Source organism: Micromys minutus (assembly GCF_963924665.1).
Source record: "Micromys minutus genome assembly, chromosome: 1".
Taxonomy (NCBI): Eukaryota; Metazoa; Chordata; class Mammalia; order Rodentia; family Muridae; genus Micromys; species Micromys minutus.
The window spans coordinates 217,152,358-217,176,451 of NC_137969.1; the positions used below are offsets into that span (position 1 = coordinate 217,152,358).

Consider the following 24,094-nt stretch of genomic DNA (forward strand, 5'->3'; position numbering starts at 1 on the left):
GAACTGTGTGCAGATTCTCCCTGGTTCTTCCTGCTGTTTTCCCTGGAGCTGTCTGGTAGGGCATGCCCTGTTACCTTTGTTTTAGTAATTTGATATATAGCTGTTCCCGGGCTCCAAGTTCCCACTTCTGAATCCTTAGGTGTTCACTGTGCGTGGGGCACAGCAGGCGCTGACAAATATTTGTCAGAGGACTCCCAAGTACTGCATGTGTGTTGTGTAACACTATACATGCTTACCTCAGGCTGCAGTTCAGTAAGATGTTGGATGCCTCAGCCCAGTTTTTATTTCAGAGTCAACATGGTTGCCTGTAGGCTTCCCTCCCTTCCTTCCTTTCTCCCCACCCCCTCCCCCTTCCATGGCCTAAGGACTTGAGTTATGGATGCTGAGAAGCCATGCACACTTCTGCATATCAGACAGCTAAGGGCTCAACCCCAGAGGTGTTTGGAAGCCTTAATTATGTATAAAACACTTATCTAAATATTAATGAGAAAACAAAAAATTGATGGTGATATCTACAAAATGCTGTATGTTAATATAGCAAGTTTTATTTTTAAAACTTAAGGACAAAAACAAAAACAAAAGATCTCTCCAAAAGTAACTACTTTTAATTGCTAACACAGTGTTTCTTTCTAGTCTCTGTCCTGTGTTTCTTTTGTATTTTTAAGTAAGACATCTTGTATAATAAATACATTGTTCTTTAGGCCAAACTTAAGAGCCAGACTTTAATCTTCTTGTCCCAGTGTTTTTAAACTTTTTGGTGTAGTGCCCTTTAAAATGAGCTTGAATATTAAAATCGAGCTTCCTTAAGTATTTACTTCATAAAATAAGAGGATAATTCTAACTATGGCAAAGACTGTTGAGGAGCCCCTCCTCCCCAACCCCACCCTCACCCCTGCTGAAGAATGGTACCCGGATATGAATGATAGCTGCGGTAGACAAACCGCTGGCCTCTTCCAGAAAGTGCTGGTGCTTTTCTCTGGAGGATTCAGCTGGCCTGAGTGTAAACCTAAACATACCACACCCGACATTGTTGGTGCAAAGGTCTCAAGGCCAAATCGGAGTGTTTTGGTGCAGTGACTCCTGGTAAGGTGGAGAGGCAGAAGGGGCGTAGATGATATTCTAGCTCGTTTAAGACGAGCTTGTTTAGGCATCATGTTATCCTAGGCATTGCTAAGGGGAAGCTCAGTTTGAATCCAGCAGAGACAGCCAGGATCTCCTTCCAGAGACATTATCCCCTCTCGGGAGAGAGCTGCCTCCTCTCTCACAGTTGGGATCTGTTAGCTCTGAACCTATTATATATTATCAGCCCCAAGATCACTCAAGGATAGATAGATGGGCGCTTTTTCCTCCCCCCTTGGGCCTTTTAGGAAGTGCCTGTCACCTGTGTGGGTGGACAAACTGCTTTGTCAGTAATTGTCAGCAAGGTATTATTTCATCTCTGAAGTCTGCTGCCCTCCCTTTGGCGGGGCGGGGGGGGGGATTGGGGGGTTGACATTCTCTATAGCAGCTGTACCACTCCTTTGGGAGATGTATATCAGATCTCCTGTATATCAGATTTTTATATTTTGATTCGTAGCAGTAGCAAAACTACAGTTATGAAGTAGCAACAAAGTAAGTTTCTGATTGGAGGTCACCACACATGAGGTACTGTATTAAGGCATTAGGAAGGTTGAGAACCATTGCTCTATAGGCTGTCCAGCAAGTCACCTGTCCTTGACAACTCTCACTTTCCAGCATGCTTGAGACTGGTCTCTTGTCTCCTGCTGCGCATGCTCTGCTAGCCAGTGGACAGCGTGTAGCTTCTCCTATCTGTCTCCCACATCCTGATAGGAACACGTTAGGCTCCAGACCTGCTTGCCCTACTGCTTTTACATGGGCTGGTGCTCCTGTAAGGAAAAGATGATGGGGCACCAATGAAAGGAAAAGTCACTGAAAGGAAAAGTCACAGGGCACCAATGTTGTGAAAAGATGACGATCCTGTTAGGGGAAGGATGAAGAGAGTGGGGGGCATATGGCCCATGGAGGTGCAGCGAGGCCTGGGGGCAAGGGAGATGCCTCTGGGGGGGGGGTCCATGTTGGGAATCCCTTCCCTGAGGGACCAGCCACACAATGGTATAGTACAGAATAGAGTTTATTTAGGTCATGGGAGAGTTAAGAGGGCGGTAGAGGCAGAGAGGGGGGGGGAGGGAGAGAGGGAGGGAAGTAGAGGAGTAGAGGCCGGCCATGAGCACGTGGGAGAGGGGGGAAGGGAAAGGGAAGAGGAGGGGTAGGAGTGGGAGAGCAAGGCATCAAGAGCACAAGAGCAAGAGAGGCCAAGAGAGAGAGGAGGAGGCAAGCAGCCCCTTTTATAGTGTCAGGTCACTGTGGCAGAGCATACCTGGCTACTGCAGGGTAATTGAGGGGTGGGGTATACCTGGCTGTTGCTAGGTAACTGAGGGGTGGGGTTTACAGAATCCCAACAGCTCCCAATTCATGTTGGGCTCTCACTGAGTTCACTGAGCTGCCTCCCAGTGCTTGCTTTCCTGTCTGTGAAACTGCTCTTAACTATGCGGTAGTGCAAGCAGTGGGCCTTCTTTAACTTGCTTTTTCACTCGGCTGTATCACTTGGAAATAATTATGTGACCAAATGTGGTTGTAACACTACTCTTTAAAAACACTTTTATGGTAAAAACTCAAAAGGGTACTAGATACAAAGGCAGAGTTCCCCAATCCTTTTTACTTTTGAGGCTGCTGCTATTAGTATCTTTGTATGTATCGATAAATCTTCTGAAAACACCCTGTAATCCTGTAGTGTAGAGTGTGTATACTCACGTGGCATTTGAGGTTTGCTTATTTTTCTAAATTATATACTTGGATGTCTTGTTCTCTTTAATGAATTCAACATATTGTGGTGTGTGAACATGCTATAACTAATTTGAATATTTCCCTTATTGGTGGACTCTTTTGTCTTTCTGTTTGAAAAGCTCTAATTCTATATATAGTTCTTGATTTACCATTAACTTCAATTATGATAAACATTTACAGAGTGACTCCATTTCTGGCTCTAGACAAAGTACATCAGGTCATGTGCTGGAGTTATAGTGATATCTATCTAACAGGAAGACACAGGCATGAAGAACTTAGACCTGAACACGTGCTAGAACACATAGGTGGATGCCTGAGTGTTTATTCAGAATTACTGAGTCAGCCCACAGGAGGCAAAGGAGAACTTGGCTCAGAACTGTGAAGGATCCAGGAGAGCCAGCAAGAAAGCACAGCAGATAAAGGCACTTGCCACCAAGACCTGAGTTCAGTGCTGGGGACCTACATGGTAGAAGGTCAGAGCTGACTCCCCCAAATTGTTCCCAGACTCCACACTTGCACTGTGACACACATGCCTCCCCCACCCTCAGTAAGTAAATAAATGAAAGAAAATATATGAAGTTTTAAGTTGAAAGGTAATGAGATTTCCTAGGAACCAAAGAAGAAAACAAATCATTTGATTTTTCCTCCCTGTGGTTGGTGTTTATTTTTGAGACTGCAGTATAATTACATTTCTCCTTTCCTTTTCCTCCCTCCAGAACATCCCATAAATACCATCTGCTCTCCTTCAAATTCATGGTCTGTGTTTTTTAAAACCAATTGTTTTTGCATGCAGGTATATACATATTTTCATACACATATTTTCCTATATAAAAAACCTATTGAGTACGTATGTTGCATGTTTTCAGAGCTAACCATTTGGCACTAGGCAACCGGTAGATAAGTTCTTTGGGAAGAGTATCTCTCTTTCTCAGCTTCTCTCAGTTGCCTGTGGTTCTCTGTGTAGGTTTGAGGCCTATGGGCTTTTCCAAATGCAGTTTGGCATGGTCGTTGCTGTCCTCCTTGTTCTGCTCACATTTGGGTAGTCATGTTGGTGACATTGGTGGGTGTGGCTTGTGATGTTACTGGGAGACACAGTTTTACAGCAAAGTCTTCGATCCTCTGGCTCTTAAAATTTTCCCGGTCCCTATTCTGCAACAGTCTTTGAGCCTTAAGCGTGGGAGTATTTTATTGATGTGTCCATTGGGATCGGGCTCTGCATTTTGATTGGTTGTGGTTTTTCTGTAGTGGTTTGTGTCTGTGGCAAAGGGAAGCTTTAGAAAGAGTCATTCTTGAGGAAAAGGGATTTCCTACCAAGAATGGCCATCAGCCAGGCAGGTCAGAACATGACGCAGGGTGCGGTGGCTGGAGCTGCGCTGGCACACGGGTGGCCTAGGGAAGCACTCTGCCCAGTTAGATGCCACCGCCTACCCCCTTTCTCCTGCAGGCTCTACACATTGCCAGAAGCACGGGGAATTCTCTTTTGTACTGCTTTGATTTTTCAAAACGTTTATCTGTCATTCTCAACCCATGTCATGTTTTCTTCTCACAGAGTGTAGTGATATCAAGAAGTAGGAAAGAATTCAACCATGGCCCCGAGGAAGAGAGGCGGACGGGGGATTTCCTTTATCTTCTGCTGTTTCCGAAACAATGACCACCCAGAAATCACATATCGGCTTAGGAACGATAGCAACTTTGCACTTCAGACAATGGAGCCAGCGCTGCCCATGCCCCCTGTGGAGGAGCTGGATGTCATGTTCAGTGAACTTGTGGTGAGTCTCAGATGTCCATGCTATCATGGTTGATAAGTCAGGGGAGAGGAGGAGAGTGATGGGTGGGTTGGCTTGGTTTGTCAACACTTGTTCCCTATGTCTGAACCCTCACTGTCCTCACTGAGATATAAGGAAGTGTGTATGTGTTATGTGTGTGTGTGGGGGGGTGCATGGGTGTTGAAAAGGATTGTATGACTCTACATCCAAGGGTTTTGTTGACTCCTTGTGTAGGCAGAGGGTGTTCAAAGTGGTAGGTAATGCATTCAAACCTGCTCTTCCTCAGGCTCATACTTACATGTGTAAATAACTTCTGCTCTACTTCACATCTTCTGGGATACCCAAGAGCCCACACACCACTCACAATGCAGAGTATTCGTGGGGTTTGAAAACTAGCCATACTTTCCAGCTTGTCTTTGATCTCCCGTGAAAGGCATTAGTCCTTAAGTACAGTATCATCACTTAGACTAATGATAGGACTGGGGTAACAGCTGCGGTGGGAAACTTTTTAGATGCCATCACACCGTAGAGGCCATTGTCCTCAAAGGAGATGATGTAGGACCTGTTCATCAAGAGGTGCAGGTCGACTCATCACCTTCACATCAAGAGGACATTATGGCATAATTTAAAGAGAGCTAGTGCAGAGATCAGCAAGGCCTTGCCTCAGTTTACTACCATGAGTTTGTATAGAAAGTCATGTGATTTTTCTGAGCCCATTTTCTGAAAAGTATAGGGGAAACACCTCCTCTCGGGTTTGATGCAATATATAAGAAGCCAGAATGGGCCACAGCAGGTAGGGTCTTCTTCCTTTTCTTTTATTGTATATTTTCTTTATTTACCTCTCAAATGTTATCCCCTTTCTGGTTTCCCCTCCAGAAAACCCCTATCTCATTCCCCTTTCCCTGCTTCTATGAGGAAGCACCCACTCCCTCCCTCCAACCTCCCCATTCCCCTACACTGGGGCATTGAGCCTTCATAGGACCAAATGTCTCTCCTCCCGTTGATGTCCAACAAGGCCATCCTCTGCTACACATGCGGCTGGAGCCGTGGGTCCCTCCATGTGTGCTCTTTGGTTGGTGGTTTAGTCCCTGGGAGCTCTGAGGGGTCTGGTTGGTGTGCTGTATCCTCATGTTTTTTAAAAAAACAAACATTTTCTAATAGAGTTTGTTCTCATTGGACCATGTTGATTGTGTGACAGGAGCTAGAGAGTGTGGCCTCTTGCTTGGTTTTTAGAGCAGAGAGCAGGCTGTGCCACTGCCTGCTGAGGGACTGACACTTGTTCCAGCTTTTAAAGATAAGCATTCAGAAAGGAAAAGATGAGCCATCAAGAGTCTGCAGAGCTGAGGTTTGCATTTTAGTGTCTCCAGGGGAGAACTGAGCCTATTTTTGAGCAGAGTTGATTAGGATAAAAAGAGATAGCTTATGATTGCATGTTTGTACTTTATGATATTGAATATTTTATCCACTCTCTTCTCTACTTTATGAAGAGCTTTATTTTAGGTTTTAGATCAGAAAGCTGTTACCAGCTGTGATGGGGCCTGCTTGCAATCCCAGCACTTGAGAAATGGGGTGGGAAGACTGGGAATTCAAGGTTGTCTTCTGTCCCTTGGTGAACTCAAGGTCAGCCTGGGCTGCACATGAGCACATGAGTACAGGAACATGCACACATACAAACACACGCACACACACACACACACATGCTCACACACAAACACATGCTCACACACACACACATGCTCACACACAAACACATGCTCACACACAAACACATGCTCACACACAAACACACGCTCACACACAAACACATGCACACAATGCACATGCAAATATCTGTGGCTATGAATATAGTTCAATTTGTAGGATCCTGCCTTGCATTCCAGATTCTCTGGGGTATGAGCTTTTCTATCTCTGGGACCACCCTGACACAGCACCTGTGGGAGGAAGAGCCTCTTTGGCTTTCAGTCCACAGTGACAGGAAGGCATGGCAGCACTGCTAGCTAGTCACACGTGTCTGATGTCAGGAAGCAGAGAAGTGAGAGATGAGCGTTTCTCCTCTGTATCACTCCAGGACTCCAGCCCGTGGAATGCTGCCTACATTCAGGGTGGGTCTTGCCCACTCAGTTAAATCTTTCTGAGCACACCCTCATAAACATATCCAGACTTGTGTATCCCCGAAGATTCTAAGTCTTAATGAGTTAACAATGAAGATTAACTGTGACACCTGGATTCAGTCCCCAGCACTGTATAGACTGGTGTGACAACTCAGGGGAATCAATTCAAGGTCATCCTAGGTCCCATAGCAAGTTTAAGGCCAACCTGGGATATATGAAACCCTATCTCAAATGAAATAAAACAAAGCACACACACACACACACACACACACACACACACACACACACACACACAAAGGAAGTTAGTCTTGGCCTTCAGTTGCTGATAGCAGCAGAGGGGATGGATCAGAAGAAGAGCAAAGTTCCCCACAGGGACCATGTGTGTGCTTGTGTGGGCTGTACAGCAGGTGATGAGGAATATGGCCAGGGAAGACTCTCAGCAAGTGATCTGTCACCAGAACTAAAGGCTGAGAAGGGCAGGCAATCATGTTGATAGCTGTCCAGCCTCTCCAGCTGGCTTCTGCTGTGGTCCCAACAACAGAGCCTCACCACGCAATAATGCTGCGAGCTCTCCCCAGGTCAGCTGCAGCAATCTCTAAAACTGCAAGTAGCATGTCACTGGGGCCCACTTTTCACTGCCAGCATAGATCACATGAACACGTTTGAGAACACAGGCTAAGAAAGTGTCTTTCTTTGTAGGGGTTGGCACCACTAGTCACATGGCGAAAGTTGAGGTCACTGAGATGGCCAGCGGATGCATAGTCCTCGCCCAGGGAGGGGCTGTGAATCATACGCCATGATGGCTGTGGAGAAGGGCGGTCATGGTGCATTTATGGCTTGGTTTTATGTCCTGCTCAAAGTGCTTTACAACAGAAAGTGTATCTCTGAGGAGAGGTGCCCCTGGAGAGGCAGCATCCCTGCTTTGCTTGTCCTGTCAGACTTCCGAACTGAGACCTCTCCAGGAGCTGGCCGTGGCAGCCATGTACCTTGGAGACTGCTTCTCTGCATTCAGAGGGAGAAAATTCCACTCTCTGCTTATTGATGTCTCTATTGTGTATGAGAAAATTGCCTACAGCTGCTAGTTGTTAAAAATCCAATGCCAAACCAGAACCTTAAGCCAAAACCATTGGAAAACAAATTATCTTGAGGTTTGTGTCTGTCCTGGTGAGTGACGATGGATTTTTGTCTACCTCTGACTTCAGGGACATAGACCACAAATCCTTGCGATTGCCAGGGGAAGCCTGAGGCTACAGAGGTGGGCTCAGCGCTGCTGGAAGCCTTTTCTCTGGGTTCTCCTTGCAGTTACACAAGTGCTGTGCCCTTATACCAGGAAGGGAGTGGTGGCAGAGAGGGCCTGGCTCTTCTGTCAGCCCTGCAATCTGGGGATTGCTTTCAAGGCAGGTTCTACTTGAATTTGAGCTTGATTCCTTTTCTGGAAAATGAGGCTCACACAATCTCAGTGAGAGAGTTCTGTAAAGATTGGAGACGATAAATAAAATAGCATCAGAATCCAAACACAAAATGCTGGCACCCGTAGTACAAGACTGGATTCCAAGCTACTTGGGAGGTTAAAGCAGGAGGGTCCTAAGTTCAAAGCCAGTCTGGGCAACTTAATGAGACCTTGTCTTAAATAAACTGAATGCTTTGAATATATCTCAGTGGTATGGATTAGCAAGTGAGAGGGCCTAGATTCAATCTCCAGTACAGGAAGAAGGAACAAGGAAGGAAGGAAGGAAGGAAGGAAGGAAGGAAGGAAGGAAGGAAGGAAGGAACAGGAAATGGGAAATGCATTATTGTCTACAACTAAGTGTAGCAGGATGGAGAAAATTCAAGTCTTTTCTGAGGACAAAACTCAGCAAATATCCAGTTTTCCCCCTTTCTTGGAATCTAATTTGCTTGCTGAGTGAGCCCTGACTTGCTGGCCCCTTTCCCTCTGCATCTGCTGGAAAGCGTCTTATCAGAGCGGGTTATTGTCCCTTATCCTGTCTAATGAGTCACTCGTGACATTCCTAAAAAGTGATACAAGTGACTTTCAGAACAGTTGCAGCCTTATCATCTCATTAATGAAGCAAACCTGGAGGGAGCTGAGCATGTGGCCCTTTAAAGAGACAGGCAGGAAGGGTGCCTTTAGCCATCCCCCTGTCACAAGCAGGGCAATAAGAATCAGAGGCACTTGGCCCACACCATTTTGTTCATTATTACTTCTGTTGGGGTTTAAACCCAGAGCTTTGCATTTGCTGGACAAGTGCTGTACCACCACCGAGCTACCTCAGCCCACCTCTTGTCCCTTCAACTATGGTATTCACCACAGCACATTTACCTGTTCCCATGTTCATCTATGCGATATACACAGCCCTAACTGCAGCTGTCATCAAAACCAATCTAGGCATTTTTGTTGCCCTTATAATAACATTCATGTGCATTGGTCATTACTTGCCATCCATTCTGAAAGCCCCCAAACTGCCTCATGTCTTGGGAATTTCTTGGGCAGTTTGAACAAATGGAATCACAACGTGTAGGCTCTAGTAACTGGGATCCTTTCTGTAATATCATGATGTCTAAATTCATCCATTGTGTGGATGCCAGTTCTTCATTTCTAATCATTGCCAAAAATCATCCCATTTTAGAGATACATGAAATTTTAAGAATCCATTCAACATTGATGATTGATTACTTTAGGTTTTTACTTTTATATTTTGCCAGCTAAGAGTATTATGAAAAATATTGCTACAAACATGTATATAGAACTTTTTGCATGTAAATATGTTTGTGGCTTTCATGGGTACAACCTACAAGCAGAGGAGCTTAGGTATAAAAGAAAGAGGGAGAGAGGGGGAAGAGAAAGAAAGAGAGAGGGAGAGAGAGGGAGGGGTAGGAGAGAGAGAGGGAGGGAGGGAGAGAGAGAGGGAGAGAGGGAGGGGGAGAAGAAAGAAAGAGAGAGAGGGAGAGAGGGGGGGAGGGAGGGAGGGGGAGGAGAAAGAGGGAGAGAGGGAGAGAGACAGAGAGACAGGACATTGTGTGATGCGTATATGTGGGCACATATGCTACACCTATGGCAGTCACAAAGACAACTTAGTGAAGTAAGTTTCGCCTTTATATGATTTCTGGGAGTTGAACTCAGATCATTAGGCATGTTTCACAAGAGCCTTTACCCTGCTGAGACATTCTGCCTGATATCTATCAATCATATCTATCTATCTATCTATCAATCATCTATCATTGCTCTATCATCTATCATTGATCTATCATTTGTCCATCAATATCAACTTTCCAACATCTTTGCTAACACTTGCTTTTATTCATCCTTTCCCACCTTCTTTTCATATGTTCTAGGCTATGGTATATGTGGATATTGTGTAAAATATGGTTTCCTGCCAATTTATAACTCATGGGTTATTATAACAGTCTCTCATTGATGTCTCTGATTAGTTGGCGTTAACTGTGTGTTTTAGGCCATTTGAACATATCCCACCCCATTCTCTACCCCTTGCCTGATCTCCACCCTTACCCCTCCATTTCTTGCTCTTTTCCCGGATAAGACTAAAGACTGTTTTAGCAGTGATGCCTTACGATTAGGTGCAGCTGTGCTCATCTCATACTTAGGTGCCATACCTAACTTATCTGGGAAGCACTATACGCAGCCCTGTAAATTGTCTTGCTCAAGTAGTTTCTATTATCAAGTGTCCAGTACCCTTGTATTTGAGGATAAGCAGACAATGTGTTACTCGGCCACAGATTGATTATTCTGATGTGAGTGTGTGCTAAGTGCCAGTCTGCGCTAGATCCCAAGGAGATACAACACAGTCCTTGATGATGCTCTTGAGCAGTGATGACAGACCTCTCAACATGCAACCCTGTCACATTTGATCCCCTGAAAGAGGAACCTCTTCCTGTTACATATGACCCAGTACAAAGAAAGGGCAGCTCAGGCTCAAACTTCTTTTTTGTTTTTTTCTTTTTTAAGGGAAGAGGGTTTATTCACCCAATTTTCATGATAGGTTTTCCTGGAATAAAATCCCCAGTCTCTCTTCAACACCACTGTTCTTTGGCATGTGCATAGCTCAGACTCCCCTCACCCCTGTCTCTACTAAAGTGGATTTGTACCCAATTTTAGGAAACATTCTTAAAATTCTTTTAGTTGTTCTTTGAGACTTTCACAATATGTACATATGTAGTGCATTTGGTCACATTAACCTTCTATTTTCCCTCAGTTCCTCTCCTGCCCTCCAGTCTTATCTGAACTCCCTGTCCTCTTTTCTTAACCCAGTGACTCTATTCATTGCTGTCCATATATGTATGGTGTAGGATCATCCACTGGAGCATACTCAGCCTACTTTCCTATCTCCACAGCCTCCAGTTGTCAAAGATCCTCAGCTACAGATTAGTCCTTGTGAACCCCCACTCCATCTATGCTAGGATTGTGACTGGTTTGATCTTGTGTAGGTCTTGTGCAGGCTGTCACAGTTGCTGTGGGTTAATGCGTGCCCAGACCTGTCATAAATACAGTTTTGTCATAGTCTTCCTGTGCTGGTTCATTTTTGTCAGCTTGACACAGTCCTAAACATACCTGGGAAGATGGAATCTTACTTGAGAAAATTATAAAAGATTGGTCTGTGGGGCATTTTCTTAATTAATGATTGATATAGGAGGTTCCAGCCCAGGGGGTGCTACCACTCCTGGGCAAGGTATACAATATATAAGAAAGCAAGCTGAGCAAGCCAGAAAGCAGCACTCCTCTGTGGCTTCTGCTTCAGCTATTGACTCCAGTTTCCTGTCTTTAGTTCCTGCTTTGACTTTCCTCAGTACTGGGGTGTTATCTGGAAGTGTAAGATGAAATAAACATGTTTTTCTACAGACTGATTTTGGCATGGTTCTTATCACAGCAACAGAAACCCAACTAAAGCATCTTCTCAATTTCTTGCTTTTACAATCTGTGCTCACTTCTCTGCTATATTTCCTGAGCCATATTGGTAGGGAATATGTTTTAGTTAGGGTTTTACTGCTGTGAACAGACACCATGACCAAGGCAACTCTTAAAAAGGACATCATTTAATTGGGGCTAGATTACAAGTTCAGAGGTTTAGTCCATCATTATCAATGTAAGAGCATGGCAGAATCTGGACAGACATGGTGTAGGAGAAGCTGAGAGTTCTACACCTTCATCTGAATGTTGCTAGCAGAATACTGGCATCCAGGCAGCTAGGATGAAAGTCTTAAAGCCCACACCCACAGTGACATACCTACTCCAACAAGACCACACCTACTCTAACAGGGCTACACCTTCTAATAGGACCAAGCATATACAGACCATCACAGAATATATCATTGTCCCATTTAGGATTGAACACTCCACAGTTACTCATCTGTGAGTCTCTGTATTAATCACTGTTCACTGTAATAATAAGCTTTTCTAATGAGGGTTGAAAGGTACATCTTGGTATACTGATACGTGTTTAGAAAACATTTTGATGCACCTCTGTTTAGTAAAAGCAGTAATAGGTTCTCCTATAGATTCAATGCCCTCCTAGCCAAGTGCTCTTTGGCCAGGTTTACAGTACTGGGCTGGAGTTCAGCCCTGTGCAGTGAGTCTCACATTCAGTGAGAAAGCACCTCGTTACTCCTGTAACATTGATGCCACTTTTGCACCAGTGAGCATATTTTACCAGATTAGTCATTAGTGTAGCTCTCAGAGTCCATAGCTAGGAAAGTCTGTTGATGACTCAGAAGCTTGCATAGCATTTTCTGACACCATGAAAGTTAACTATTAGGTATCGAGTCAGTACCAGATAAATTTCATTATGTTCTATAACCTAGCTGTATGGTGTTCTCAGTGATAGGGTCTTACCATCATGTTCTGGTGAGGAACCCAAACCAAGGCAGTAGATGTTTCATTTGTGTGGTTTATGGGCCCTCCTAACAATTTAATGAGCACTATTCTACATCTGGACTTGGCCTTCAGCATTATACTCCCATATAGGTAGTTCTCTTTAAATTGAGGTGTGATCATGTATGTTTATTTTATTCCTTATTTTTTAGAAAGCTTTTGAGACTACAGGTTTTCATTCTGTTTGGCTAGCCATGAGAATTATTTTCTTTTTAAGACTTTTAAAACCATTTCTCTTATTACTGGGACTATTATAAGTTCTTTTTAGTAATAAGATCCTTCTGTTATCAGAATCAATGAGAAGTTGTATCATGTTTTAGCTCCTTATTTTTTAAAATGTGCCTTTGCACTAAACTAAAATCATGGCTAAGAATAGAAAGTTTTTTTTTTTTTTTTTTAATACAAGAGCTGTTTAGTTCCCTGTCTCCATTGGAGAGAAAGTAGGTAGTGGGAACATGTAATTTTAAATGATAGAAGAAAAAACTCTGGTTGTAAGGAGTCATGGTTTTGATCTATTTGATCTTTAATTAGAGCATTAGGATTTCTGGTAACCAAGCAGAGGAAATTAGATTTTATACCTTCAGAGCACTCATTTATCTATAAGCCAAGAACCAGAATTGAATGCAGGCATCGCGGTTCAGATTGTTGTGGTCCCCTGGGGTTTATTCTCACCTGACAGACTAATAAAGGAAATCTCTAGCTAAAGGACATAGTTAGTCAGCAGTGAAGGAAAAACATTCAGTGGATTTTCCAATGACACCTTGAATTTTTGAGTAAATTAACCTGATGTGTTCTAGGTAAAAACTGCTTATGCCAGTGTGATAGTGTGCATTACATCACAAAGGGAAGTGGCAGTGTGTTAACTTCCTCTGTGTGTGTGTGTGTGTGTGTGTGTGTGTGTGTGTGTCTGTCTGTCTGTCTGTCTGTCTCACTGTGGTGTGACCCGATACCAACCTGCAGTTGGCTTAAAGGAGATAAAAGTGATCATAAATGCAGAACTTGATAAACTGCTCTGGCCCTGAGAACAGCTAATGGCCTATAATATAGGCTGATGTTGATCTGTGTGGCTTTACATGCCTGTATCTGTTGTATTTTTTAACAGAACATTATATTGCTTCTAAAATCAAAGAAAGGCTGGAAGCAGTTTTATCCCAGTAGATGTTATGTATTTCTTTGTTCTGGCTTAGACCTTTCTGCTAAAAAATCTCTCTATGGTCAAAATGTCTTTGTAAGTTTCCTTCCTGTCCTCTGATTGACCAAAGCTTAGGGAAAGATTATCCAGTCTTGTATTTTGTCTTACCAAGATCATTATAAGACATTTTACAATAAGCTATTAAATTTAGATTTTTCTTTGCTTGGTGTTTAATGCAGTGTTGTCAGTCTAGTTGCTGTTTGTCTCCGAATTCTTCCTAGTGTTAGATCAAAGAGATGGGGTGAGAGGACATGAAGACATAGGAAGAAAGAGGAACAACATCTGGTTTAACTGAAACAGTGGCTGGAGTAGTCAGCACCCAACCCTGGCCTGTGGAAATGGAGGCAGGTCATCTCTGGCTGTACTTGGAGTTTGTAGTCAGCGTTGGGCTACCAGGAGAGTGTCACCAGCAAACAAACAAAATACCACTGTAAATCTATGAATTAATCATGCGCTTGAGAAAATAGCTTTAGATCCCTTTGGTTCTGATCAGTTCTATTAATATGAAACCTACAGAGACCTTGAGTACTTCATAAGTGCTTACTGTGGGCTGTAATTGAAAACATGATTACTTAACTTAGTCCATAGGCTCCCAGGTATAAATTACATAGCCCAGATTCTGTACTGACTAGCCACTCTACCTGACCACACTAAGCCAGTTTTATGGGCTAAAATATCAAGGGCCTGGTTTGATCTCTGTACGTCATTGTAGGTTTTGGGTAAGCTTTTAAGCTTATTTTTTTTCTTGTACTTACTATTTTTTTTAAAGCTTGTTACTTGACAATTTCATGGACAAAAATATAGCATTATAATTCCCACCTTATGTTTTATAATGTGCTCTAGTAATGGCTAGAAGGATCTGTTGATTTAAACTCACAACGTCCTGAGAATTGATACTGATGCTGTGAGAATCATCTCAGCACCACCACATGTTCTCACCACACATGACCCTAGCCCAACACGAGCAGGTCATGTTTCAGTTCTAGATTACCTGTGCATGTTCTCACACTGCACTCAGAACCCGAGTGCCTCTGCTCGCAAAACCGCCTCTTGACTCTCACACTGGGAGCTCAGTGACCAGCTCTGTCTTCAGCTATGCTTTTTCTGGCTCATGGATGAAGAGTTGGAATTTTCTTTGTTGAAAAAAAAAATCCCTCCTTTTAGAAGCTGCATATTTTTCTCTTATCCAGTTTTAAATGGATTCATTAAAAACACTCTACAGCTGCCAGCTTCTTACTTCTGCACATTGCAAAATTCAAGAACAAAGTTCAACGCAGCGACTGAAAGCCAACGAAATAAACATAGAGGTTGTCTTCTGGAAAGATGAGCAACTACCAAATTTAGAAGGAGCCAGAAAGCCCTTTCCCATTCTCTCGCCAGTTAACTCGAGTTTATTCGTTAGCGGCTGTCACTCATGTCAGACCTGGGATGTAGAAGCAGCTGTGCACTCTGAGGGAGCAGAATGGTGCCAGTGGCCCTTGCATCTGAGGGTCCTAACTAGCTCCAGGGCAGTGCCTGGGCCAGAGAGGGTGCACAGTGCATGCTTGTTGCCTGGATACTGTGTGAGTGGATCCTGGTGGTATTGGTGTGTGTGTGTGTGTGTGTGTGTGTGTGTGTGTGTGTGTGTGTGTGTGTACCTACCTGTGACTGCTGAGTACTCCAGCAGCTGGGTTTGACTGTTTCTTGGAGTAGTGATGATACAGATATTTGTGCCCCCTCCCCACCTCCTGTCATCTTTTCTGTTCATCTTTCTCATTTGGATGTTACTATGGGAACATCAAGTGGCCTGCAGGAAGGGGACCAGATTTGAAGAACAAAGGTGAGGAGGTTTAAGAAGTCATTTTACTCTTAAATCTGCCTACCAAGGTCAAGGGAGAGGACCCGAGTTCAGATGTCCAGCACCAGCATGAGACCCCAGTGCAGCAGTGTGTCTTGTAACACCAGCATTAAAATAGGGAACAGGTAGGCTAGTGGACTCCACATTGGTTGGCTGGCCCATTGGCCTTGATCAATAAGCTCCAGGTTTAATGAGATGAACACCTGCCAACACATGTCTACACAAACACCACCCCAACACACACATATACACACAAAATACAGAAAACAAAGTTTCTCGATGAAGTAAGTGTGTAACTATGCTGTGGGAAGAGACAGGGCTGGATTCTCTTTTGACCCAATTAATGCTGAAATGTGTCAGTTGAGCTGCCAAACAAGTCTCTTGAGTGTGTGGGAGGGGCCTGGGCTTAAGAGCAGAGCTGGCATGAGCAGGAGGGACCTGTAGGGAACTCTGGCTCCATCTTCCCACAGGCCTCTGGGATGTCTTACAGTCTGTCACTATGGCTGGCTGAGTCTCTCCATTCAGTTAGGAAAACACTTCTTAGAAATGCTCCATATTAAAAACTTGTTCAGCTGAAGTTGCACTAGAGTATAGTTCTGAAAATGGGTATTTGGGGTAATGATTTAGCTACTTAGAACACTTGGTTTAGAGGACTGGCAGGCTGGTGCTGATTCAGATTAATTAAAAGTTCAAGTCACCCCAATGGATTCCTAGTCACATCCCAAATGCCGAAGAACTCTAGGTGTAGCTGTAGAGTTTGTCTAGAAAACAGGATATAGTTAGTATTGTCGGCTTCTAAGAGGAAAGAAAGGAAATAAAGTCATTAAAGCATTAGTAAAATGCTAAACATTCTGTTAGTCAGCCTTTGCTTGTGGGTTTTCTCTCTTGTTTGTCTGTAGTACATGAAAACACGTCTCTCAGACACAGAGCATTGCTTAGGAGATGGTGAATCATCCTGTGGTATTCTGTGTATGACTTAGGGTGTTGGCAGAAGTGCTATGGGCGAATCCTCAGGATCTGTCTGTGAACACCAGCCCTTTCTGGATGGAAAGTTCTCTGTTGTAGAGCTTTTTCTTTCTGGCCATCCTGACTGGTTAGAAGCAAGGGTATGATGCTCAACTATCAAAAATTGTATCGAACTGTCATATTTCTAACTACCACCCTAAGAATAAAACAGTGTTCTCAGGGTCATTTTTGATTAAATTTTAAGAGGTGTTAGCAATCCATGACTCTTGGGTGTGACAGTCATAGGTCTCGGTGGGGCTGGAGTTTTGTAAGGGCAATGAGTGATTGAAGTTTATTAGTATATTCACTCTTCCCTACATTCATAAAAGTTTTTTTTTTTTTTTTTTCCCTGTCAGAGGATCACACCTTGATATCCACATTCTTCCTCTGGTCTTTTCCAGTTATCACATACCCCTGGCATGTGTTCTAGTTCCTCACCCCTCTAGGGTCTGACTTCCAGTATTGTAGGGCTGTACTATGGGAAAAGGGGGTTCCATCCTGAGAGGGCACTGAGAATGCTGGTAATCCAGAGAAGGTCACAACCCACCTAGTGTGTAGGAAACTTGGGCGGGACTAGAGTCTGGGAGTTGGACTTGTTTGCCACGGGCAATTTTGTAGGAGGAAAGTAAAGACTTGTTTGAGTAATAGGCTTGGGAGTTCTATGAACTGTGCACATGCAATCAAATGGGAGGTTAGCTTGTCAAGGACCATTATAAAGCACAACAAAACACAACAAAAACAAACTGCAAACATAATAAACACACAAAATGGTGAATGGATGAGCAGAGTACCCCAAGGGCTTTAGCTTCTCCTTCCTTGTTTTTCTTACTCTCCACCCCTTATTCTGGTATTGCACAAATGCTAGCCATCCTAATTTTTGTCATGATGTGTACATTTGTGTCTATGTGTGGGTGAGTTGACCTCATTAGAAGTAGACTACTGGTCTACCTCACCCTATAAAACCTCCAGTAGGCTAGAGGTCTTATATGTAATCTTACATTTCAATCACTTAAAATCTCAGGAAACAGAGTTTGTAGCAAAGTACTAATCTTCCTACTCATTCAAGACCTTTATTGTATATTATTTCAAAATGCCTTCCTTTGCTTTATCTAGCAAATCAGTGTGTTTCCTTTTATTATTGTTTTCTGATTTATGTGGGTTTCTCCCTCAAGCTACTTGGTCACACTGAAGGGTAAGTGTAAGGCCAATGAGGTTTCTTTGTCCATACTCTTTCAGAGTGGAGGCTTAATAATATGTTTTGTTAGGGCTCAGCCTAGAACTGTGGTTCCCATAGCTGGCCTTCCCTCAGAGCTCTTTTCTTCATTTAAAAAAAAAAATCTTTGTTCAAGATATTAGGAAAAAAATACATGTTCTATAAATGGATGTAAAGACCATTACTATTTTTGTTGAGAGGAGTCTTTAGGGGTTTTCTGTGAGTTTAAATTTTTAGGAAACAAGCTTTCTAGGGAGAGCGATGGTGCTGAGTTAGCACAAAGCATTATGTCACTCACTGGGTCCCTGTCATTCAAAGATTCAGCCCAAAAGAATAAAATGAAGATGCAAGCTTTTGTGGCCTGTATGGGGAGAAGGCCATCCAGGCAGAGGAGTAATGAGATGCATACACAGCCCGGTGTTCTTGGCTTTCTGCTAAGCACACTTGTTAATCTTAGTGGGAAATTTAACCCCCCAGGACTAGGGCTCCTCATAGTGCTGCTGCTAGTAACAAAAGCCAAGGCAAGGATGTCACTTGGATGGTAAAGTGCTTGGCTAACAAACACAGAGCCCTGGTCAGTCTCCGACATCCAGTACTTCCTATGAGGTGGGACCACCTGTAATCTCAGCACTCCAGAGATGCAGGCAGAAGGTCCAAAGTTAAAGGCCATCCTTGGATGCACAGTGAGATTGAGGTGAGACCAGATTTCATGAAATTCTTCCTCAGTAACAACATAAACAATTCTAACCTGACAGAAGCAAAAAGGCTCCAAAGGGCTTCTTATTAGTATTAATATATCACCTAATTAAACTATTAAATTAACTACTAAGGGGCCTTGGGGAATGCTTGACCTAAATGCCATCTATACTAATAAATTTTTTGAAAATGTTCAAAGATGATGATATTTTATTGAAGTGATTTATGGTATTGAATAAAAACTGTGTGTAAAATGGTAGACTTGGCGCTTGCTCTAAAGGAAACACAGCCTTCCTTTTCCTCCGCACCAGCTGCTTTCTTTTTCAGAGCTCAGTGAAGGCTTCAGCCGGAAGCGCATCTCCTGGTTATGCCAGGTGTGCTGTCTGTCTCTGCCTCCGAGAATTCCATTTGTTATCCTGTCACTCTAACTTTCTTTGTATTTCTGAAGCGTCTTGAAGCATAATTTACACATTATAGAGCAGTTTGATTAGTTTTAATAGATGTATGCAGCAGTCATCACCCTAGGAAAACAGAGTTTTCAGACTCTTTAAGACTCATGTGCCATATATATATATATATAGAGAGAGAGAGAGAGAGAATATATATACAGAATATATATGTGTATATGTACATACACATACATGTGTATACATACATACATATATAATATATATGTATATACATGCATATATACATACATATATACATACATATATACATACATACATATATATATATATATATATATATATATATATATATATATTAAGAGATTCTGCTTGAAATATAAGATGTAGGGATCCCAATTCCATGATTCTCTTTCAGTTTCTGGAATAATTATCAAAATGAATACAATGGTGAAATGAATGCATAGGAATAGGCAATCCATGCACAGAAAGTTAGAGTCAACACTAGTTGTCATAAGGAAAATGCAAAATAAGACTGTATGAGATAGCATTTGACATAAACAAAGATTGCTCACATGGAGAGAGAGACATGGCATAAAATATTGCTGAAAATGTGGAGGAACTGGAATGCCTTAGCTTGCCCCTTTGCTATGTCAAAAACAATATTCTCAAGATTTTTACAAGCCAACCATGGGGGCTCATGATGTAATCCCAACATTTGGGATTGCTATGCAGGGTTGAAGAATTGGTTTGAATTTCCAGAACTCATATAAAGCAGGGCACAGAGGCAAGCATCTGTACTCTCTGCTCTCCTACAGGGAATCCCTCCTGAGACAGGAGGATTGCTACAAATATGAGGCCAGTCTGGGGTACTTAATGAGTTCCAGGTTAGCCTGAAAAAGATCCTGCTTTAGAAGGAAATAAGCAACAAGAATAGTTTGTATTACTTTTGTGTGAGTGTAATGTGTGTTCATGCATATATGTGAGCTCAGATTCTCCTGTACCATGATGCATATGTGGTAGTCAGGGGACAGCCTTAAGTACTTCACCCTCCATCTTATTTGAGAGAGATGTCTTCTATTTACCCCAGTCCACACCAGGCTAGCTGGACTATGAGCTTCTGAGAACTCTGCTGCTTCTACCTGCTGCCTCCCTGTAGAAGCACAGGGAATACAGATGCTTGCCTCTTTGCCCTACTGTTTTATATGTGTTCTAGAAATTCAAACTACTTCTTTATCCCAGCATGGCAAAGGCCTTCCCCATAGGGGCCTGTCCCAAACCCTTGGTTTTAATCTGGAAAATCAATTGGTTCTACTTTGATTCCTTTCCAGCTACTATCCTGACCTTCCTTCCTTCCTTATATGTTTCCTCTTCCTGCATCCCACCTGTGTCATATAGGAACAGGTACTGGCAATAAATGTGAAGATGAGTAGAACAAACTGAGCTACTGTCCTCAAGGAACCAGTCCACAGTGGGAGGCCTGCCAGAGACCTGACCGTGGTCATGTGAAAAATGCTTTAGGGCATGGAGGAACTGGCCACCCCAGGACAGTCAGACCAACCATTAGAAGTGGGTAGCTGGTGCTTTGGGAAAGCTGGGATGATGAGGATGCCTCTGAGGTGCACTGGGAGGAGCACACTGTGTGCAGAGTTTCAGGGGCTGGGGAAGTGTGGTCAGAACTGCTAGAGGCAGTGCTGGTGAAGGGCACACGTGAGGCAGGTCCACAGGACCCTGCCAGGAAGCTCCTGGCCTGCTGAGAGCTTGTACTTCCTCCTGCAAAGTCTCCTGTCCATCTCTGTAGAGAGGTTCTAAGTACCCTGAAGCCAGTATGTCTTACTCATCTTTGCATTCTTTATTTTTCCCGGCTCTGGTCCTAAACTAGGTAAGAGATTACTGATGGAGCTCCCAGAATCATGCATTCATGCCACATAATTAAATCGAATACCAGAGCAGAGAAACTTTCTAATGGGCCAGCGAGGGTCTCTTTATATCCTGTGCATTGTGTTTCTGCACGCCTGAGTTTAAATTATCTGCTTCAATCCTTGCTTGCCTGGAAATCTACCACTGATCTTTGATAAAGATCAACTTGAGAGTGGTTTCGTGGATGTTTTTGCTGTTACCAGTGCTCTCTACCTGTTTAGTTCCTGTTGACCATGTCATTTATCTGGGGAAGCCTTCACTGTACCAACTTCTACAACAAGCTTAGTACATGATCTTCCTTCATTGAGCATCCTTTATTTGGCATCTGATTTCTCTTCTGTCTTCATGAGCAGGTGATACCCTTATTGTCCCGAAACCTGTCTCGGTGCCTGACATTTAGTAGACACTTAGCATAAAGTACCTTTACTTCTATGAATGAATTCCCAAGGTGACTAAAGGGTTGAATTTACATTGTGTCTTCAGATGAAGGTATTGAAGGTCAGAGGCCATGTCACTTGCCCAAGAAGTATAATCAATAAAAACCTACAACTCAGACCGTTGCCAATAAGACATGTCCCTTGCTTCTAGCACACACTTGATGGATGCTTCTTCATGCCTGTTTCTGTGACAGGAGTCTACCCACTTGATGGTGGACTATACAGTGTCCTGAAGGAACGCAGACTCTACAGTCTGTCCACACTGAAGTTCGGCCTCCACTGTTTGGTAGCTTTGTGCTGGGACAAGGTGCTCAGTCATTCCATGACCCAGATGTTTAGAAAATGGGTTAGTAATAATACCCACTTGGTGGGATTGTTGTAGGATTTAAAATAAATTAATTTACATAACATGTTACTAACAGACACATGGAAAATGTTAAGCAACCATTAGCTATTACTGTCAGAATACATGTATCCTTTCCATGTCCTTATTGTGGATCAAAATTCTCTGTGGGAACATTACACCAATTTGTTTTTGTTCTGTGAATATTCATTTTTGGCATTAGACTGTCTGCCCCAACGCCTCTGTGTTCTCACAGCTTAAAATAGGTCATATCTGCAACTCAGCAAAATCACATACTATTTCACTTACACTGTGAATTTTAAAGTTTTAAGATTCACACACTTTCACACCTTTACTCAGGAAAAACAATGCTGTTATGTAGATTATGTAATAAATGTGTGTTGTTAAGAATGCTGCTGTTCCCTCAAATCAAAAGCATTTTCTCAAACTAAGCTGGGTACTATTGAACAGTTTTATTAACTGAGCTAATCACTCGGAAGTGATTTATGTTTGTCTTGTTTCCCCTGTTTTTCAGAGCAGGTGTGACTCACAGGAAATTTAAAAAGGAAGGAAGATAATAACTTCCCATATATAAAGTTGCATGCCAGAATTTCGGCATTTTAAACTTGCTTTCTCATAATGAAATTTTCTGTACAAGTTCTTTTTTCGTTATGGCTATTCATTAGCCAGCTTCTTTTGGTTAGAGTATGAATCAATCTCTCTCTCTCTCTCTCTCTCTCTCTCTCTCTCTCTCTCTCTCTCTCTCTCTCTGTGTGTGTGTGTGTGTGTGTGTGTGTGTGTGTGTGTGTATGCATGGTTTAGTGACTTAACTATTTATCTCACTCTTAAAACTAGCTAGCAACTGATTTGTGTTCTAATGAGAGAAATAACACCAGTACAGTTGCCACCCTGTGCCAGGCATTACAGCATGTTTTGTTGTTGCCAGTGCTCACAGGAGGAGTTAGTGGTCTGCCTGTTCTGGAGAGGAAGCAGTGACTTGGTGGGATTCTGAGGGGGAGGCTGGCCTGTGCTAGGCTCTGGAGGAATGGGCGCTAATGAGATTAAAGCAAAGAATTAATCAGAAAGTACGTGGCAGAGCAAGTTTTACAATTGGAAAACTTCAAGAGTCCAGCTGAAGAATGGGTAGTTAATTTCTCAAGCATCGTGGAAGTCCTGAAGATTCTGAACTGGATGCTTGAAGTAGCACAAGGTTTATTTTCAAGGCCGTGGCTCTAACACATGGTTCCTAGACCACTAGCAATACCTTAGAAACCTAACAGAAATGCCCAGGCTGCACCTCTCCTGATGGCCTACATGCTAGTGGTTAGTGAGGTCTGAAGCCCTCTGGTGATTCTTGTGCTCAGCAGAAATGGTTGAAGTATGCTGAGTAGTCAGGACTAGGAGGTCAAGGAAGATGTGCATGGGCTGTGCCAGAAGCCCGGAGCAGGGTTGCTGGGTCTGGATGGTTCCATTGTGAATGAAACAAAGGGAAAATCTTTTCCAGGAGGGTGTAATGGGATTTGATGACTAAGTCATCTCAGGAGTGTAAAATGTCAGTTAGGATGCCAGTGACCTGTACCTGCATGTCCCCAAGTATATCAGACAGCAGGCAGACACACACACACACACACACACACACACACACACACACACAAGCCATTCAGGAGGAGAACTTGCCTTTAGAGATCAGAATCTTATTGAACCCTAATTTATAGCTTTTATCTTTTATCCACACCTAGCCATCTACAGCTCTTAACTAGATAACCTTCCCTGTGGGAACGAAAATGAACCAGCCACTCAATACCAATAATCACATTAACTATGGATGGAGTTACAAGATACCATGACTTTCTAAGTACTCCATTCATATTCATTATCTCTTTGCTGCTATTCATTAGTTATAAATGTCTGTAAGTTGACTTCCCAAGTTCTTCACCCCTGCAGGCTTAATGTTTCTAAGTACTGAGCTGAGAAGCTAAGAGTCTGGACCCTGGAGGCACACAGCTCTGGGCTTAAAAGCCTCCCTGCTTTGTTCAGCATGTAGAGGCTAGAGGAAGTGTCTTATCTTCACCCTCCGCTCCCCTTAACAATCTTACAATGGAGATTATTATTGTAAGGAGATGTGATAATGAGTGGTCCTCTTTAGGTTCATTGTGAGAACGAAATAGGAAATATCTGTCTGTAAGTAAAATCTTTAGGGCATTTTAGTTGAGGGTTTTGGTGATGGTATCAGGCACTTACACAAAAACAGACAGAGTTTCCAGATCTGGAGAGATGGCTCAGTGGTTAAAAGCACTGACTTTTTGTTCTTCCAGGGACTCTGGGTTCAATTCCCAGTACCCATGTAGCAGCTCAGAACTGTCTGTAACTTAAGTTACTTTCCTTTAGCCTTCTTGGACGTCAGGTTTGCATGTGATACACAGACAGGACTGCAGGCAA

General features: G+C 43.0%; 1 protein-coding gene across 1 annotated transcript in view; it reads left to right on the forward strand.

The window, feature by feature from the left end:
- DAAM1 (dishevelled associated activator of morphogenesis 1) overlaps positions 1–24,094 on the forward strand; it is a 149,863-nt gene that overhangs the window by 57,152 nt on the left and 68,617 nt on the right. The window contains exon 2 of the mRNA XM_080932039.1: positions 4,394–4,613. Coding sequence (XP_080788165.1) covers positions 4,431–4,613 — 183 coding nt within the window. The 5' untranslated portion in view covers positions 4,394–4,430. The remainder of the gene's footprint in view (positions 1–4,393; positions 4,614–24,094) is intronic.